Source organism: Lepisosteus oculatus, chromosome 10, assembly GCF_040954835.1.
Source record: "Lepisosteus oculatus isolate fLepOcu1 chromosome 10, fLepOcu1.hap2, whole genome shotgun sequence".
Taxonomy (NCBI): domain Eukaryota; kingdom Metazoa; phylum Chordata; class Actinopteri; order Semionotiformes; family Lepisosteidae; genus Lepisosteus; species Lepisosteus oculatus.
Window position 1 is genome coordinate 11,448,856 of NC_090705.1, and position 21,210 is coordinate 11,470,065.

Here is a 21,210-nt window from a genome sequence, read left to right on the forward strand (position 1 = left end):
TTTCGCAAGAATACGCACACACAAGGGGGTTTCCAAACTGCATATTTCAATTAAACATACATTTTGGATATTAATTATATTTTAGATATGATTGAAAATGTATTTTGAAAACCTCTTGTTTGCTCATTAGCAGAATTCTGGAGCTGTAAAATAATTGCAAAATATACCCATTGTCTCCTATTATATTGTAAGCAAGATTGTACTGTTTTATAAGATGGTCATGTGGATCACATTATTAGGTTGACTGTAACCTAAACTTTGGAACACTGTCTGAGGTAGAATTATTTCCTAAATCTGCAGAATGCGTTGATGTTTTCTTGTACTTTCAATGGGCTGGATGTTTCATTTTTATAAAAAACCAGCATATCATGGAATTGTTTTTTAAAAAACATACCTCTAAAGCCTTGGACTAGTGGTGCACATCTGCAGTCATAGAGTCTAGATAAACAAGCTGTGGTTCATAGGTTTCTTTAAATCAGCAGCAGTTTAACTTGGAAAAAGGATTCAGTCAAATTAGTGAAATACATAAATAAATCATTTATATAATTCCATGTAATTTTATTTGCCCTAAAAAGTAAATCAGTAAGTATAAAATACACATTATAAATGATATTATCCTACACAAATAATAATAATGTAAGAATAAAATGTGACGTATTTACCTTTTAGTTCTAAAAACATTATGGCTTAGCCTCCTCATCCAAATAATACATTGTATTGTAAAACCAATTGCAAAACCAAACTTCACACAAGGCTGCTAATACAGTTTCAAAAATATACTTCTCTCCACTTTCTTAAATTCCTTTTGTAAATCATTGCAAAAGGCACATTAATCATCTAGTTATATTAATTTCAAGCATTAAAGTCATGTTTATACTTCTGCAGGAGCAATTGCAAATTGCAATTGCCGTAGTCTCTGTATTCCAACAGGACTGAAAGGACTGTTTATTTCTACCAAACTCAATGAAATGGTTTACTTAACTGGTTTTCTTGGTATTACATGTACATGACTTTTAAAGATTCAAAATCTGAAGTCTATATTTAATAAAAGAAGGCTCCACAGCCGAAACGTTGTTTTCTTTCTTTTCTTTACAGCGTGGAATAAACCTGTTACCTGTTCCTTATTGCCTACGTATGCTGATGCACCTACCTACAGTACTTGAACTACTACTGTGTATTTACTACCTACATTTTATTCCCTCCAAAATATACTGCAGCCTCTGTCATTAAGCACTTCTGTCATGTTCTACATTTTGTGGTCCTTTTTATCATAGTACTTTGTACCTAGAAATTGTTTAACACAACAGAATGTCACTAGCATACAGATTAACATTTTGCTGCAATGGACAATCCCCTGTGCAATCTGAATTGCAGCAATGACTCATGTTTAATTAGCCCATAATTGTTTCTGTGGAAGACTGCAATATCTAGTTATGATGATGTGTCAGATAATTAACTGGTTGGCAGACATACAGGCATAAAAAATAATAGGCTTGATAGCTTTATCAAACAAAATAACAGGTGTGGTTATGTTGCTATTGAGTTGTGGAAATGACCGGTGAATTCCACAAATCTTTGTGATACACAGAATGGCAACTGGGAACTAAGAGGCAAAGGGACTGAGTTATTTTGGTGTTGAACAGAGGGTTATACAAGAGCCTCCTCTCATTTGTCACTAACTAGAATCCCCTGGGCTTAAAAACCAGTGAATGAAGCTAAATGTTAAGAGACTTTTCTTCTTTAAAAGTGTCCTACCCCCTCCCCCCACAACAGTGACTGTTCAGAGTGAAACCCCATACAAGTTGTACTTTCACTCCAAAATTAACTGGGAAATTCAGACAGCAATTTGTAACAGAAAAGGTTTATCTCGTGTACTATGAAATCTGTTTTTTAAGGCTAGCTTTTAATATAACTTTTAATCTTGCCTGAAGCACTGAAATACACTTAACACAAATCCCATTAATCTGAAATTTTCTAGCAAAATAAAAACTCTCCAGAATCAGGTTAATAAAAAAATTCAATTTATTACGTTCCCAAAAACAGATGTTGCATAATTTACATATTTGTTAAAAAATGAAATACTGAGTATTAATCAATACAGATAATGATTTTCTTTTTAGGTCCTATCAAACAAAACAGTTACCATGCAACCCCACAAACTCAGGAAACTAAAGAAATAAAAGCATCTCATAAATAATAGTGACCAAGCGGCCAAAAGCCTTTTTAAGATTACAATGTTAAATAGTAAAATAACTAAGTTTTCAGAACTGGATATACATGGAAAAAATACTAAAAAATAGAAGATGAAAATGCTTGGCAGAATCCCAAAATATTGAGACACTCAGTAAAGTACTTACTCTAAATGCTGCATGGAATATTTTTAAACTTTATCAGCACAGTTTATCTCCTGTGCTGTAAAGTTTCTACTCCACGGTTAATAACACAGTTTGTTCATAGAGTTTATTGTACTTCTTTCATGCCTGAACCTTAAAACCAGGATCCCAACACCAACAACAGCACTACATTCTCCATCTTCTAAAGCCCATGAACATACTGCACGCATAGCAAGTGGTTACCACAAATGCAAATACCTACAAAGAAAAGAAATAAAATGTTATGCAGCTATTAAGAGTTACATTTTTAGTGACAAAAGAAATATCATGAGCACAGCATAAACATTTAATGCAACATTTGCAATAACTGTGTGACTCTTTCCAAGCAACTTATCAGTGACTTTTTTCCAAAGGTAACACAGCGTACTTCATATTAAAAGTTCCACATAACCTTTTTCCTGAAATATATATACAATTGGTTGTGGCCATTAACCCTCAGTGCTCTTCCTCAGGTGACCACGTTAAGGTAAAAAAAAAGTTAAAAAAGGCCATTTCATACTGGGTTGTATTATTTTATTTAAGACACAGAATATTTCTCTTCGTGGCATGTCAAGCTGTTGTTTAGGATTTCAGGTTATAGGACTAGCATTCGGTGTTACTGGATCCTTAGTACATTGGCCCAAACACAAACACAAAGTTCTTATATCGTAACTGGTACGTGTGTTAACATTTTATGTTAGTATAGAATATTTGCCTGTCCAAATCTGACTGAAATTACCCTTTCCACAGAGCTGCATTGGAGAATAAAGAACTCATGTGCCATTATTTATACATAATGCTAATTTTTTCCACACCGTTTTCCTTTGTATACATTTGTATTTCCCTCACCCCCATAGCCGAAACAATACTGCATACATCTTTATTGTATAATTGAACCCAGTGTATTCTGGCAGTGATTTTATAAATTCAGAAACAGAGGAATTGTTGGCAATGAGTTCAAAGTTGTGCAAGAATAGATATACAATATGCAACAGCATCAAAAGAAATTAACAGAACCCTAAATATATCCAGTACAACTCTAGAATGAGTAACAGCCAGAGAAAAAAAAATCTATAAAAAGCTGTTTAATTTTGACATTTGGGTTACTGCATACATCATGTGTTGGCCGCAAAGGAACAAGTAATAGGTTTATTCCATGCTGAAAAGAGATTCCATTCTTCTCTTTTTAGCATGAAATAAACCTATTGCTTGTTCCTTTGCATGTATCATTTTGCCCAGTATGTAGGGATGAGAATATTTTGGAAGAAAAAGTTGTGCGCACCTTTTTTTACACAATTTATCCAGCAACCTCATTTAACAAAATGCTCAGATATTAGAGGAAAATTTGCTACAGATTCCAAAATGTTAGAAATTATTTTTGATTAACATCTGAACACAATAAAGAAACGAAGGCGGGTATATGAGTTACTTACGGTAGCTGCTATGTTAATATTGTACTGTTGAGGGTTCAAAAAGGTGACTATGTTTTTGTTGTTCATAAGCACCATACAGTTCAGAGTGGAAGGAGAGGTGGCCGTGGAATTTATACTGGTTGCTCCAGAGGCAGCTGTCACTGCAGCTTCAAGTACTGAGGCTCCAAAGTAGAACAACAGTGCGGTAAAGTGGAACATTACATCCTAAAAATGAAACAAAACATTACAGTGTGTCTTTAACAGGTAGTGTTAAAACTCTACTTTTTCATTACATCCTAAACATTAGAGAAAACAAAACCTTTCAAAATACAGTCAAGATTACTGGCCCCTGGATTCTGTGGAGAATTATATGAGATCATGTCTCCTTTTATTTAGCAAGTAAGGATCACACTGATCCTTTCCTTACTTACCGTGGGTTCTGGGTACAAGTAACAGCATTTTGCTTTAAAGCTCTGGGGTAATGAAGAAACTGTACAGCTACTTCCTACAGTCCTACAATTGACCAAATGTTCAAGTTCAAACCAACAATGTAGGGATGAGGCTGTAGGAGTCCCTCACTCCTGGCTTTTACATATGAGCGAGCATATGCATCCTTCAAACTCTTCTTATGTTTCTATTCCCCTTCACTTTTCTTTAAATGTTAATTAAAGATGGAAATGTTGGCCTTTGAAGAGTAATTCATTTTCTTCAAGGAAATGTTCTTAAGGGAAACACCTTGAGGCCTTCTGTCCCATTGCCAAAAAATCATGATGACCATACCTACATTCCAATTCTCATTCTGATAAATATCTTTTATCAAGTCTGCGAGACATGTGACAACTGCATCCATGATAAAAAAAACTCCTTGGTCCTCATGTGTTATTTTGAAGCACAAGACTTGCATAAATGCATTACTCTCATAACGGGTCTGCACACAACGCACATCTACTGTAACACTTTCCTGACAGAACATGAAATAACTAAAGCATAACCCATGATGCACTTCTACATACTGTAAACATTAACTTTCTTAAACAAGCCATGTCTTTTCTACCAAGACCAATGCAGGTCATGTCCATAAGGTAGAAATATGCAAACAGGAGCTTTCTTCTTGTCTGCTGCATATGAAAAAATAAAACTAGCCCTACTATCGTTTTAGGCATTTTATGAACTATGTGCATTTTTTTAAAATGAGTACAATTTCTGTAAGTATTGACTCCACTTCATTCATTCAAGAACATTCAATCTTCAAGGGGCTTAGATCACTGATAACACTGTGTTCGATTTGGGTTAACAAGTTTCACATATAAAAAATAAATCAGACATGAATTAATGCTAACCTAAAGAATATAACAGTGTTCTGCTGACTATTTGATCACTGTAACTCTGCCAATGGAGCTTAGGTTCTTGACAAACCAGTAAAGCCTGCTTTTCAAGGCCATGCTCTATGTCCAGTTTTAACACCTGGAATAACAAAAGATACTTTCAGTTAACTAGGAGAACAGGTTTTTATTCAAACTGTTTTTTTTACTGAGCTTAATCTGCTAGTTACTATCTTGACATGGGAGAACCTGATAAATTGGTCCAGTTATTTGTTGCTGCTGCTGCTTTAGAGACTTAGCTTCAAATTGCACACATCAGCCTCATCCAGCCTGGTTGGTCTTTGGTTTTAAATCTACAATTTTCTTTTTCATTTATCTTTACCTTGTAAAACCGTATCAGTTAAGTAATAAAGACATGCATCTGACTATGTCCCTATTACATCTTTCAGATCTTGTAAGATGAAGACCATGGAGAATTAAAAGAATACAAAAATAAAGTAAAGTTAACTTCAAACGGTTTTGTTCTTTGGAAGTGCAGGTCATACACAACTCTCTCTTAACTTCTGGTATTGTTTGTTTTTGACTGGAGTATACCTGTTCTAACTCGTATCCAATTTACATAAAGATAGTTGTTGCATTCCCACATTGCTCTTAAGGTGTGCATGGCAATTTGGTGATAAAAGTTTAGAATTGTAGGTCCTTTTAAGGACTCAACAATTTACCAACCCCAATTACTGGAGGGAGAAGATATCAAGGTGTCAGATTCTTTCATTTTTGGTGGAATACTTCACTGTAAATCATATTTTATAGGTGGAACAGGACAGAATTCCTACTTTTGGACAATGTTCTTTTTGGACACTACACGTTGTCTCAGATTTTTCTAAAAATTTACAAAACAGTGTACGAACCCAGGGGTATTTAATCTGATATTGGGAACAAAACTTTGACAATATACGAGTCATTTATTTTCAGCGAGATTGTGGCTGTTAATTTTGAACACAAAAAGAAAAATTTTAATTTTAATTTAATACCACTTATTTTGCATGATATATTTATATTAGGATTTTTTGGTGGAGCCTGGGAGAAAAATGTTCTAGTAAAGATTTCTAAGAAAAAAGGAGTGCTTGTGTCAAAATGCATGTTTCTGTAATGCCTTTTTCCCTTTGGACATCTGACTAATACATGTTAACACACCTTAGTGGATACTTACAGTCATTTCTAAACTAAACTGCTAAAATACCTTAGAGTGCTTAAGCAATTGCTGACATGCCTTGGACCCATTAAACAAGATTTAGCTTGTACAGAACATTTATACACAGTAGCTCACAAAATTATAATCTATCAATGATACCTATTTTAAGCTTATTGAACACTCAGCAAATGATGCTAAAATTATAATACTGAATTAATAATCTTAAGAGTATACTAATGGCAACTAAGAAAGTTTCATTTTCTTATTTCCTTAGTGCACAACAAGCCGAATGCCACCAGGACAAAGAAGGTCTCCTTTTTCATTGGCATGTCTGGTACTATACTGTACATCACTTTGAATTCCCAAAACATTTGTAAGAAGTTTTTTTTTTCATGGGGTTTTTACATGGATAAAAAACTCATGAGTGATAAACCCATTTACATAGGATTACTGCCCAAGGAAGAGCGATGAACAGTTTATAAAACAGGTTGCCTTGGGGGAGAGGAGACTGTTATAATGACACACCCCAGCACTCAAGTGTCTTACACCTCCCTGGGCAGGTGCCCAGAGTCACAGACAGAGATTAAATTCAGTGTCCGCTACAACTTATAATTAAAACAAACGCAATAAAACTTTTGATTTTTGTCAAGGATTTTTGTCACAGTAAGGATGGGCTAAAATTCCACATCAACATGTTTAAGCGCATACTGAAGACAGCCAGTGGAAATCAAAGCATGTTTTTAGCTCCATTTTCAGCTAAGTCTCAAGTCTCAGGGGTCATAGCTGGTATACTATACCTGTATGTTTTATCTAAAGTGTTAGAAGAAGTAAATATTATTATATAAAAGTAAATGCAGTGTTCTGAAACTTCTTATAGAAAATAAGTAAAACATGGTGTTGCCTTCAAAGAGGTTCATGGTTCTTAACCTTTGGAAATGACAGAATGTTCTATAGTTCTGTGTCAACAACAGAACATACTAACAAATGGTACCTAAAAACTGAGTATGATATCATAATAACTGATAATTACCATCGCCTGATCTCATTGATCAGGGAAAAGCATTTTACTTATGGAACTGATTCATACGTATTTGCCATACTATCCCTTACATACTATCAGTAATTGCTTCTGGAAAGCCTTCTAAATCAGAACTGTACCATGAATCCTGTATACTTCACCATTGTCCTCTCTTTATATTTACCCAAGTAAACAATTTTTTAAAACCTTTTTGCTGTAATAATTGTTACATGTCAACACTAAATGGCAGCACATCATTTTAAATAAGCATAACTTAAGGAGGGGACTAAAAATGTCCAACAAAAAGTAGATACTGTCATCTGCTCTCCTAAGGGTCACTGATTACTTCCTTATTGTCACATGGGCGACAGAATCGCAAAACACTGAATATTGTTGTGCTTTTTTTTTCTTCTGCAAAGAATGCAACTGGGATTCTTTGCTGTTTGGTGCCTGCAAGCCATTTTCAGTTCACCAAAGAAATAAATGTAAAACTTCTTACCAGGAAATTCCAGTCAGTGTTGATCCTGTCAACAAAGCCCAGGAGAAAGACAAGGAGGTATGCAGTGGAGAAGGTAAACATGGTTACGGACACAAACATAACCCAGCCTTGTAACAGAGGCACAGGGACATTGGAAGAGGCCACAAGAATCCATACCAGACCTCCGAAGACCTGCATGAGAAAAGAAAACTTCTTTTAACATGTACTACTATAAATAGCTTTCTTTGTCATTAGGAAAAAAATAAAAATCATCCTTTTGGATATTTCACCAGCTGCTTTTTCACTATTTTCATTTTCAAATATTAACAGGCAAAAAAAACCAACTAGAGCTAATAGAATTTTCACTTTTAAATGTCTCTTTCAGACATTGTGCACTCATACATCACCTGTGTACAAAGAAATACATAAGATACTTTTCTCCATTTTGATCTGGAGTCCTAGACTGTAGGCTTTGTGAGTAATGTTTACAATGTGTCCAATAAGTATTAGAAGAATGTTAAGTTTAAGACCCCGGTATTTTTTATAAGGTCTTCAAGTGACTTTGTCGTTCTTACACCAAGCATTAGTAAAAAGTTCTCATTGCTTTCGTCATTATGAAGTGTGGTGGTTTTACAGTGTTACACCAACGCAAGCTTGTAATTAGGTCAGTTCTTACCGTTGAAATGTTAATTATTGTACCACGCAGAACCAGGTAAATCTTGCATTTAGTACTGCCCAGCCTATCCTGCAACAATACCTTCTTAAACAACAGCTTCAGATGAGTTGTTTAGGTATTTAATAACAAAGCTGAATAAGTTATAATACATTATGTTGTACACACTTCGGTAAATATTAAAAGTATACCATCCACCGGAAAAACACCAAATGTCACCGGAGAGGATCTTCCACAGCCGTGCACATTCAATTGTACGGCAAGTTTTCCAGACCTCCGTGTTATTTTAAATGTGGGAGTGGCAGGGCTAATCCTCTTAGCTGGGTTCTCGAAATCTTCATTTTACATGTAATGTCGGAGCGCTGTCATCACCTCATGAACTTAACAGAAAGCACCACGTTTCTTGCGAGTTCTTGCGCCGCTGCTATCAAAAGCAAAAAAGCCAAATGCCTCATCGGTACTTCCAATATTAAGAAGAAGCAGAGACGAGATCGTTTCACTCGGTGCTTCTTGTCTGGAATATGAAAACACACACTCGAATGTACTAGCGAACCACGGCGAGTGGCTAACGTTTGTAAGGAAAGGTGTTCAGAGTTTGTACACACTTACTATTTCTAAGCAGACGAGAGCCCCCGAGTACGTTCTCAGCACCTCAGGTCCCGTAGGCAAAGAAATTGTAGCGGCTGGGAAGGACGTAGCCGGCGAATTTGCGGGTACAGACATCCTTTTCTTAATTCAGAGGTTTCTGTTCAACAGGGTCAAGATCCAAATCAAATTCCTGCCGAGTCACGTGTCCTCGCAGCCCAACAGGTGCGCGGCCACGCCCATTCTGTCCGTTCGGAGCAGCGACACCGCGTCTCTTTGAAGGAGACCTGGAGTACGTGAAGAGCGGGTATAGACTGTCATAAATAATCCTGGAGTAGCCGAAGTACGTATGTTTAGCCATCAAAACCGGGGTAAACAAATGAATTACGACTTGTTGCTCACTTGTAATAGTATCAGTGACGTTTATAGAGAAGCACGCACATTTTATAGATGAGGAACAAGTAAAGATTTATTCCAAAGGAACAAGTAATAGGTTTATTCCATGCTGGGAAAAAAGAAGAAAAAACACAAAGTGTTTTCTTTCTTCTTCTTTCTCTTTTTCTTTTTTTTTCAGCATGGAATAAACCTATTACTTGTTCTTTTTCAGCCTACGCATGCTGACGCAGCTACCTACCTGAAGATTTATTCCACGCTGAAAAGATGAGAGGAAACAATGTTTTGGCTGGGGTGCCTTCTTCGAGTGTGTTTTTCTTTTGGCTTGTTGTTTCTTATTTTGCTGATAATTGGCATTGTGTTTATTGTCTTCTGTTTTCAGCATGGAACCTTTTCACCACAAACCTTTACGTGTTTCTTTGCAGACTACGCATGCTGACGCACCTACCTTCTTGAAGTATTTTATAGATATTCTTTTGAGTTAAAAAAATAATATTATGGCAAGAACACGGACGTGACTGGCTTGAAGTGTATAGAGAACCACAGTTAAGTTACAAATGAATTTTCAAGAGATATCATCCTATGGACACCAGTACATTATACTACAAATATACAAAAAATGAGAATATTGCAGTCCATTACCAAAGGAATTTAAAAAATACATATTCTTTTTAATAATGTTAATTTTTTTAAAAAAGTTTTAAAATAAAAATACAGTGTATTCTAATTTTTACCTTTAGTGTAATAAACATTTGAATCAGGAGTTCGGTATATCTTGGTCTTTTAAACTGCTTCTAAATGTTTAAAGTCAATTTTTCACATAGTTTTAGGTACAGTAATTTATACAATCAAATGGAACAATAACACTATCATCCTACATGACATTTCTGGAATCTCAAAAGAAGTGAATTTATGACATATATATATTTTCTGTAGCAAGAATATCATTTTGAACAACTAAAAAGTATGTCTGTCATGCTTGAATCTTGGAATTGAAATGTCCTCAATAGCACTGATCAAAGGAATCACATATTCCTACCTTCAATTCAGTTTATTAGGAAAACCTTAGATTCTGAATTATTGTATGTGCCATCTACTTCTCAGCTTAATCCCCGGGAGAATATAAATACTCCTTTGACTGTTAAAAGGTTTGGATGCATTCTGAGAAGCCATGCTCAAAAATGCTGTCCACTTAAATTTGTATCTGAGAAAGAGAAACAAGTCCAGTGGTGAGCATAACTGCAGCAGCTCCCATGAGCTGCCATTCAGAAGCCCTGTTGACATGGCAACCAGGAGCATCATCTTTGGAAGGGGAACATGTGACATTGTCAAGCTAATACAAAGTTAAGAAAACAGAGTATATTCCCAAAACACTCCTCAGTGTGTATGTGTGTTTGCATATTCCCTATCCAATTCAAGTTTATGTTAAATATGTATTTGCACAGTGGTTATATACTTTATAATCCTAATTTAATAAATTAATACGAATAAACAAGAACAAATCCGATACAGTCGTAATTATTTAGTTCTTGCCAGGAATATTAACATTTCCTGTCAGAGTAGGAAAGGACATGTTTTTGTTTCAGTTCAACTGCATTATGCAAGTCATATTGGCTTCATTCACAGGTTAATCATTCAACAGTGTTGTTTACTCAGTTTGGGATAGTGGTGCCTTTCATAGTTTGCTAACTCTGACACACATAAGAGGTGAGTGAAAAAATACAAGGCTGAGCTGGAAATCCAATAACTGCTGCATGTCTATTTCCAGGAGATTTCTATTTTTATTTATTTGATTAACAAGTAGACATATCATCTTAGGATACTTACAAAGTTTTGTGTTTATTGTGTAATGCTTGTTTTCAGAAAAATAAATTCTACAGGTACAGGCAGTCACATGTTCTAGTACCAGATGACAATGTATCTTTTTTTCAATATTGGATTGATTCAAACTACACTTTTTGAACCCGAAAAAGAGAGTTGTGAAAACATTAGGTCGTTAAGTTTGTCAGAGCATCACCAAAAAATCTCACTTCCTGTTAATAAAAGAAATTTTAGAAATATTTGGCCAATATGGCTGTTTTAGTTATAGTAGGTAATTGATCTACTGTAAGTATCTCAATCAGATGTTTACTCAAAGATGTCAGGGTGCTGGCTTCAACAACATGACTTGAAAAATAAACTCATCTATCACAGTTGATTCTGAAGGTGTCCACTGGATTAGTTTTGTCAATACTTTCAATGATTTCGCATTCTCGATTCTGGCCCCCAAATTCTCTGTGTAAGGCTAAAAAAACATAGACTTTTTTAGCCTAACAGCACAGGCTATTCTTTTAAGCCCTGGAATGTACTGTACCTTTGTGGTCTTCTTCGAACATATTCCAAAGCAGCAGCATCTTTTTTAAGATGTGGTGAACAAAGATATTCCTAGTACATTGTGAAAGTTTTACAACACAGCAATTGCTTTAAATCTGACACTTGTAACTGTGTCTTGTATCGTTCTGTTTACGTTTTTAATGCTTCCTTCTATTGCCTAGAGATGGAAAATGATGTATCAACACCAGCCTTTTTCACAGGCAGCTTTTTCAAGTGCAGCGATTACCGTACAGTGATTTTAGGTTTATGCTGTAGTTAATGTTTTTACCACCTGCTTATCAATCTTGAGGCGTTTAACCAGTACTGAATTTTACTGACTTTTTGTTTTTTTAAACGAGAAGTAAATGACTCATTATAGAACAGGTTTGATCTTTTTAGTAATTTTTGCTTTTGCTAAGAAATTGCATCTCAGTAATGGTGAAATCATACTAAACTGCTTTCTCGGAGTAGTTTAATTGAATGTGTTGTAGAGCCCTGTGGAGATGTTAATAATTAGCTGCAATATGAAGGCAAAAGCAGCTTCTGTTTAGACAAGAAATCACAAAGTGCACTGAAGTGTACATTTTGATTAGCTACTGCATAATTTAAAGATAGAGTGGAATAGGTAATTTGCAATTTGCTATGCACATTCATTGAGCCATAAACCAGTAAAAGTGCTGCCTTTCTGTCAATATGGATCTATAGCAAAATAAGACAGAAGTGGGTGGAGAACAGATTTGGGGAAATAGGAGCTAACAACAAATGACAAAGTGTTTTTTATCTATAGACCCTCAATAAACATTGAAGCTTCTGTACTCCATGATGAGGAAGTAAAGAAAAACTATAATTCATTTAAAAATATTTTAATTCTAAAGTGCATTAAATACTTTCTAAAGGAAAAGGAAATCCGACATACAGTTTACAGTATTGAGTTATGAAACATTAAATATAAAAAATAAAGCAGGATTTAAATGGAAATAATTCCACTGTATGTGTTTTCATAAAAAAATATGATGCAGGTGAACTAAAAAGTGTTAGGAGTAAATGGTCTGTTTGGAAAGTAAGTGCTGTAGGATTAAATTAATCAGATGAGTTTTGTCAGTGCAAACTTTAACTCATTGTAGTGTTAAAAGGATGGACAGCTTGTTACTCTTGGAACAGGATGGGTACAATATCCAGATCCTGTTTTGAGTATTCAAGGAATATTATTTCATGTTCTATGCCCTTTTATATGAAGAGATTAAATCTTCTTAATAGAAAAAAGTAGGGATTAATTTGGTGAAAATTGGTATAAGTGTCATATTTCATCCTTGTATAATTGTTGCTATGGTGCTGCATTATTACTGCTAGTGTGGATCCACCTGAGGTATTGTTTAGGTCTTATAGTTAATAAACCATGAAGAAGGGAAAAGGCTAGTGGATCTCATGAAGTAGCAAACCCAGGACCATGCCTGATGTCTATGGTTCAGCAACAAGAATTCTCCATAGAAAGCAGCAAGTTTCTTATATTGTCAATGCATTTATTTTCTTTAAATGATACAATTCAGCACAATATCAAATGTTGTTTTAAAATCTAGAAAGCAATGGTTTACAATTAAGAAAAATCTAAGGAGAAAGAAAGCACATTGTAGAATAATTAAAAAAGAGCAGCATCAGGATAAAGAAAATAAATATAATGAGTGACACAGATCAAAAATGTTGTATGTAAGGCCAAAAAAGAAAAGACTACTGTACAGTAAGTGGTGCTTAACAGAAACTAATAATTTTTTCAAAACTACAACAGCAAAAGTTTAGTAAAGGATGGTGTCTTGGAAACAATACTGGGAAATATTTATAAAATGAAAAGAAAATGGCTGATATAAAATGAATATTTCATTCAGGTGTTTAACAAGGAAGAAGTCAATGACATGCCTCAGTTTATGAAATGTGTAAACTAAATATTACTAGCATAGAAGAGGCAGAAGTGTTGTAGGTACTAGAAACACTTAACTGGAAGTAAACGTTGCAGCCATGATGGTATTCTACCAGCTGAAACCTGAAGTATATAGATTACTTACAAAACACTTTCAGCTGTCACTCAAGACAGGATAATCCCCACTTATTGGAAAAATTGCTATTAATATTACACTTATCCACAAAAAAGAGTGACGAACCAAATCAAAAAGCCATTATAAACTGCTAAATCTTTCTTCTATTGCATATATGATTATGGAGATGATAAGTATAACTGGAGATAATGCGAACTGAAAAGTAAAAAGCTGTTTGTATGGTAGCCGGATACTAGGGAATTATCAGCATGGAGTTAAAAATGTAGGTTGCTTAGAGAATGTGTTAGAGATCTTTGAACATGCTACAATACTATAGACACAAACAGAGCAGGAGATATTGTATATTTGATTTTAGAAGTCTTTCATGATTCATCCTTCCATCCATTTTCTAACCTCTTCATCCAGTTGAGTATCGTGGGGGAGCCGGAGCCTATCTCAGCACAAACAAGTACACAATCACACCAGGGACAGTTTTCTAAGGAGCTAATTAACCCACCAGCATGTTTTCGGACAGTGAGAGGAAACTGGAGCACATGGTGGAAACACAGTCAAACATGGGAGGAACACACAAACTCCATGAAAATAGCACCCCAGGTCCAGTATTGAACCCAGGGCCCCATTGCACAGGATCAATACTAGCCACTGTGTCACCACGACGTCCTACTTTTTGTGATGTTCCAAGTTAGTGCGTGTATTTGTGTTGAGAACTGATTAATAAACTGATAGATAACTGAGTTTAGTGAAGGAGTGAAAGCTCGAATTGTGGTGAATCAATTCATGAAGTCTTAGGACCACTGTTCTACTTTATATACAGTACATTATACAGTTTCTTAGTTCTATTGTCATTAAACTTACCATAAGGTACCATACAAAGGATTATTAATATATTGTACACAAATTGCAAAGAAAGTCCACCAAAAGTAAAAAATCCCAGACTTGGCAAACATCTTGTAGATTACATTTATTATATGTCACACAGAATATTATGTTCAGGTGGCAAGAACTGTAAATATAAGATCATAAACATTAAACCTAAAGAAACTACCTGTGAAAAAGTATCATATATATTCTCATGTATACAGTGTTATATGTTATAACATCAAATACAGTACATTATGTTCTTTTCTGGAAAAAAAAAGCTTTGGAAAGTGTCCTCTATTCAGACAATTAAATCCATGTGTCTTGAATAAAGGGTAATTTGTTTCAAAATAACTTTCAGTGGTTATCAAAATACAGGTCATGTAGACTTTAAATCTATACTTGGACTGGATGTCTGGTAGTATCTTCCTCTTGTCCCTGTACCATCTTCTCTCTTGATATTTACTGGTGGTACCAGCATCAAGTGAAAATCAGGACTGCACAGCCCCCGACCACCTATTTCTGCCACCCCCTCAGAGCTCTACTGTATAAACTATAGGTTTATTTCCTGCAAGCTATCACTCTGCTTTCAAACTATTTTCTACCACTGCTTTTAAAGCCTGCTACTTTTTGTCAAATTCATTGCTCTGCTGCATGGTCACTGTTTAAGCTTATTCTGAGATCTGCCTTTTAATAGAGTACAGTACACACTATTAAACCATGAATATACGTAATTTTCCATTATATAATTATTTTTTAAGATGGAGCATAAGTCACATCAAACCATATTTAAATTATTATTATTAATTAAGTATTAATAATACTTGGGGACTACAACAGGAGCGATACTGGGGGTGATGGATGAGGGGGGTTTGTGTTCATGAGGTTCTGGGGTAAGGAATGGTTATTTTTATATTTATTTTTGTTTATGTTTTGTAAAAATAAAAGTGAAAATTTGGGCATTGCTGTTTTTTTGGGAAGATTGCAAAAGCAGTCCTGTGTGTCTTGTTTATGTATTCTTAGTGTTTCTTTACTGTATTTCACTTGTGAGCCCTAAGAAAACACTCACTAAACTATGTCTAGGGCATTACATTTTTTTAAACACTAAAATAAATAATAGGTTAACTATTAAATCAAGTCAACAGTAATAACTACTGAGAAGTAAAGCTCTCCCTGAACCAAGCTAAATGTTTGGTACAGTGGTGATAACATTATGTTAAAACAAACATGAATTGAAAGCTTGAAGAAACGAATGCAAACTTTACCTTCACACTTTCACCATTATAGTGCAAATGGTTACCAACAAAGAAATAGGCCCTGCTTGATGTTTCATGTTAGGTAGTCATGGAATCCTTAGCGTGGTCCAAATTAAATTTTTCACAGTCTCAACATCCTTCATTGATTTCTTTGTTAATGAACTTAATATGTCTAAAATTAACAAGGTCATGCCTAGGCAAGTAATGCCCATTTCAGTATTGATTCAGAAAGTCTTGCATACCATTTTTTTAAGACTGTGACTGTATGAATTTTTCAAGTTTTAGGATAGGTCAAAGATCAGCTTAAACTTGAAAAGCAGAACATTTTCAGACCCTGGTGACTGACAAGCAATACGTTCTATTTATGTTGTGATCTGAAATATACTGATTGAAAAAAGAGATGCAACACCTCCTCCTCCATACTCTGGCCCTCCCGTCTCCGTGGAACAGGATGAAGTGGACCTGATGCCACTGCTGACGAGTCCATCGCAGCCTCTGTCTGGACCAAGCCATTCAGGTGTGACGTCTAGGAGGGGTGAGCAAAGGGCCACTGACAGGTCCCCTTGCTCTAAGGCCAGCAGCATGCAGCCTCAATGTCCTGTCACTGATGCGAGCATTGTGTCTGCCGGCAGTTTCAGGAGCAGATCTCTCAGATGGACCAGTCTGATGTGTCGGTTCAGCTGTGGTCCAAGGGCGACCAGATCTTGGATGGTCATCTGTCCTGCCGGTCTGCTGAAACTTTGTCTGCAGCTTGCCAATGGGCCTCTCCCTTGCTTCTTGTGACATTCGAGGTATTATGGAATGCACAGAAAACTGACTAAGTGAGGCCTTTTTCTTGCAAAGACCTAAGCTTTGAATCAAAGCCTTTTTAACGGTGACCTGATCAGGCATTGCTCCACCTGGACCTCGTTGGATAAAAGTGCACCTAACGAGCTTTCATGTGATTGGCAAGTTGCAATGCCTCACTGCCAAAGCTGTATTGCTGGTCAGAGGGCTTAAAACAAATCGACAGCTTTTTGTGAAAGTACAGTACATAAGCTACAGTATTCTCATTCCAGAAAATGTTATGTTTCTTTTTTCCATCAGTATATATATGAATATTTTATAGGGGATAAACTGAGACTATCAAAATTATTTTACTTAAGTACTTCACCAAATCAAATCAAAAGTATTTTACAAAGCCAAAGAATTTTACATTGCAGAGCAGAGAGGGAATTGAATACAAACCTATTTGTAACATCCAAAATTGACAAATGAGTGCAGCATACCTTTGAAAACTATGTCACAATAGATCTCATTATGATATTGTGCCAGGATGTTAGATGGCTTCTTAGATTAGTTGTCCCTAATCTAGACTTGAACATTTATTGTTGCGGTTTTCTTTGAGCCAAACAAGTGAGAAGGCAGTTAGCGAAAGAGGATACTCACACAGATGTCTTAATATTCCTTCTTAAGAACATCATAAACCTTCAGACATTGTTTGAAATGGAAAAGTATATATTAAAAATATTGATACTTTCAAGATAGGATTTTCAACTCATACTGTACAGTACATTGATTCCGGTACTTATGTAGCCATTGGTGCTGAGCTACTGTAAGCGCAATCATGAAATGACATGCCCCTAGTAGCAGAGATGTAGTTTTGCCAGTAGAAAACTCCAAAACCTAAATACTGAAAATGAATCTATTTCTATTACTCTGATAACCATTAGCGTTACAGCACTTTTCTACACAGGACCTATGTTTGTCTGGGCAGAGAGGTAAGCAGTTGTGTGTGTGGTATAATCATATTGTTTCTTTCAAGATAAACAAATAACCTCTGACTTTGTTCACCAGATGTTCAATAGCACTAGACGCTGAACAATACCGTTTATGTTGAAATTAGATATTGAAGTTAAATTCTGGTTCTTTTCCTATCTTTGTCTGGAATTTTGTAACTCAGGTCTCTGGAGTGGTTTGTCCACACTGAAGTTGAGATTCCAACAGACTGGAGCCTGTCTTTTTTTCCAGAGGAACGCTCATTGCACCAGAAAGGACAAGGAAGCAAAACAATCAAAACCAGCAGAAATCACTTTAATCTCTTAAAATAACATACATGAAAGGCAGGGAGTGAAAAGTTCTACGGAAGCATCACTGATGAGTAAATGTCTGTGTTTGAACTGTGGCAAAGATAAAGAGTTAGAGCCAAGTGGGGAACAGGCAACTGAACTGCGCTAAAACTCTTTCTCCAGCTGTTCTCTTAAACTGACAAAAATTAATTACCACTCCACCGTTTCAATCAGGCTTTAGGTGTTCTGCGTCTGTCTAATATGTGGTTAGACTGCTTAGCGTTCTTCCAAAGCCAGTTCACATTCCAGTGGCCAGATTCACTGTAATTGTCTTTAATATTTTGATTGCTTTGCTTTCCTTTGAAAGCTTTTCTGGTTGTTACCTTTCCCATGACTTTAACTCTTTGAATATGTTCCTTCTGTATGCAATCCCCCAGGAGTCTGAGGCATTATCCTGCGCCTTTTTTTAAAGACAGGTTTACCAAAATCTTCTTGCATGTTTAATGAAGAAAATTTTAAAGAAGTCGGTGATGAAAGAAATAGTGGCAATGACATCTCTATTATTTGCTCAGTTATTATTGATGGTCCTGTTGAATTTGACGCAGTAAGGTGATGTTATCTAACTAAATGTTCTAAAAAATGGTCACGTTTGTTTTGGAAAGGAAAACCCTTTGCTGACATTGCTTATCTGGCTTCCAATACTCAATTGTTCTGGGAACTTCACCAAGATTTTCTAATAAATCTGAACAAATCTGTACTATTGAGAGAAATTAGTGGTTATCAGGATAAATGATTAGCTTCTCTTAATTAAAGGCAATTACAATAATGTGTAATTCATTAATGCAGCTGTGCCATTCTGTTAAATATCAGTTTCACTACAGTACCAAAGACACTCAGTACACATACTGTATAATTGTTAGACCCCTTTTTTTAGTTTTTTTATTTGCCTTACAAACTGGCAATGGATATTGTATCTAAAATAGTATAGACAAATGTTATAGAATTATAGCTTTATTAAAGTAAAAAAAAAACTGATAAAAAATAAAGGTTTTTATCCTTTAATATGTTTGTGTTGTATTGAAGACTTACCCTTGTGATTATTATTCTTGTTAGTAAGTAATCTCATCACTTAAATGTTTAAAAATATCATTATACTATAAATAAATACTATTAACAAATATTATACTAATACAGAGTAAGGTACAACTCGCGATGCTTATACCCATGCCCAGTTAATGGGTTAGGAGTCACAATCAACAAGGAGAGATGGAGAACTATGGAGAACCAGCTATTCAAGAGCATTCTGTGGAAAGATTGTGAGAGATTGGAACAAACTACCCAAAGAGTGAGTATCTTTTGAGTGTCCAAAAGGGACTTTACAGAACCTGACAATATAAAAAGAAACATAAAAACAAACAATGCATATAAACGTGAGCAAGAGAACCACAGGAGCAACACAGTCATGATGCCAAAGCTGGCACTATCACCTCTTTTAATAAACAGTCTGATAAGATCCATAGGATCAGTTACTTAATAAACCTCACATGAGCTAGATGTAACAAATCAGCTTATCTGCAAACTTTTCTTGGTTCTTACGAAACGCAGACACAATGACACAAAGACAGACACAACTGCAGCATGACAATGACAAATTACATGTTAATCCTCTGCTACATCCTCCTTACAATATGGGTGTTTCTATTTTTACTTCTTTGGAATCCTTAAAAATAACCTTTGCGGTCAAAATTGTACCATTCTAGGAACCAGCAGATGATGCAATTATAGCAACTAACACAGCATCCAAAAACGTCTTTTAGAAAGGTAGAACTTGAGAAGCCCTGGAAAACAGTACATACTGTACATTATGCTGAAAAACAGAGGGACTATGTAGAGAAGTTATTAATTTTATCAAATGTTTGATGAATTATATTTGCCAATGGATATCTAATATTGATATTGACAAGTGGTATACTATCTCACTTGTTGGTCTGGCAACATCAGTGCCGTTAATTGTAATAGGCTGGGAAAATTAGTGAAAAGTAGCAAAATCAAATCAGCTTTATAAACAGAGGGTTGTAAAGAAGGCCAAGAATATTACGGAGTGTGTGTCTCATCCCCTCTGTTGTGAATTTACACTCCTCCCATCTGGCCTCTGTGTTGCCAGGTGTAAAAGTAACAGACTGAACAACTCTAAAATCTCACTCTCAAACAATGTAAATTCTCTCATCACCTGTCACAGTACTGTACTGTCTTCTCTGTTGATAATGTTTCTGTCTTTGTTGTGTTGGACTGTGCTGTAAAACATGGGTGTTTTTTCCCCCAAGGGATAATAAAGCTTGAATTGAATTACACTTTTAATTAGGGATATATTTTATGTGTAATACTGTATATAGTTGAAATGGGTAATATTTTACCATCTGTTTTTCAAAATTATGTCATTGTCTCTTCATGTTTTTATGTATATTCTAAGCTGTCATTATTCATTTTCTGATTGTGTAGTATGACTCTTGCAGTCTTTGTTATATTTATTCAACACTATTTGTAAAATAGAATATACCATATGATGTCTTGAGATGGGGATTTTGCTGTGTATGTCTGTCTTTGTAGTTTTCTGGTTGTGTTGTATGCAGGGGCTAACGATGTATATTATATTTTTAGCGAACTCTGGTGCATTTTAAGAGCTGAGCACTGTCCGTGTTTAATAAACTCAACTAAATCAGAAATTAAAGTCTCCTTGCATGAACTTTTTTAGGGTGTTATTAGTAATCATCACCACAAGAGGGAGTCATGCACCAAAAATGTCTTCAAAACGTAATGTACAAGGTGTTATATAATTAAAGTACTTTCCTAATTTAAAAATTATTTTTACTACATGTACATATGTACATGTACATATGAAATAAAACTTCTGTTTAGTTCATTTGTGAAACTATGCTAAAGCAATTTGCAATTTTTAGCAATCTGTGCTAAAGCAATTTGTTTTAATATCTGTAAGTACAGGAGGAGCTGAAGCGAGCATAGAAAGAGCTGAAGGTGAGAGTTAGGGAGAGCAAGGTGGCTTATGGGAGGAAAATGGAGGACAGGCTGAGGGAGAGCAATGTGAGAGAAGTGTGGAATGGCATGAGGAAGATCTCCGGATACAAGTTGTCCGGCGGCCAACAGAGCGAGGGAGGCCTGGAGAGGGCCAATGAGCTGAATCTGGG

General features: G+C 35.5%; 1 protein-coding gene across 1 annotated transcript; it reads right to left on the reverse strand.

Moving 5' to 3' along the window:
* Positions 1–2,004: 2,004 nt before the first annotated feature.
* mal2 (mal, T cell differentiation protein 2) lies at positions 2,005–9,327 on the reverse strand. The gene is made up of 4 exons (XM_006635944.3): positions 9,077–9,327; positions 7,816–7,986; positions 3,806–4,009; positions 2,005–2,591 (listed from the first exon to the last, which is right to left on the reverse strand). The coding sequence occupies exons 1-4, from the start codon at positions 9,188–9,190 to the stop codon at positions 2,520–2,522; spliced, it is 561 nt and encodes a 186-aa protein (XP_006636007.1). The 5' UTR covers positions 9,191–9,327; the 3' UTR covers positions 2,005–2,519.
* Between the last annotated feature and the right edge of the window lie 11,883 nt (positions 9,328–21,210).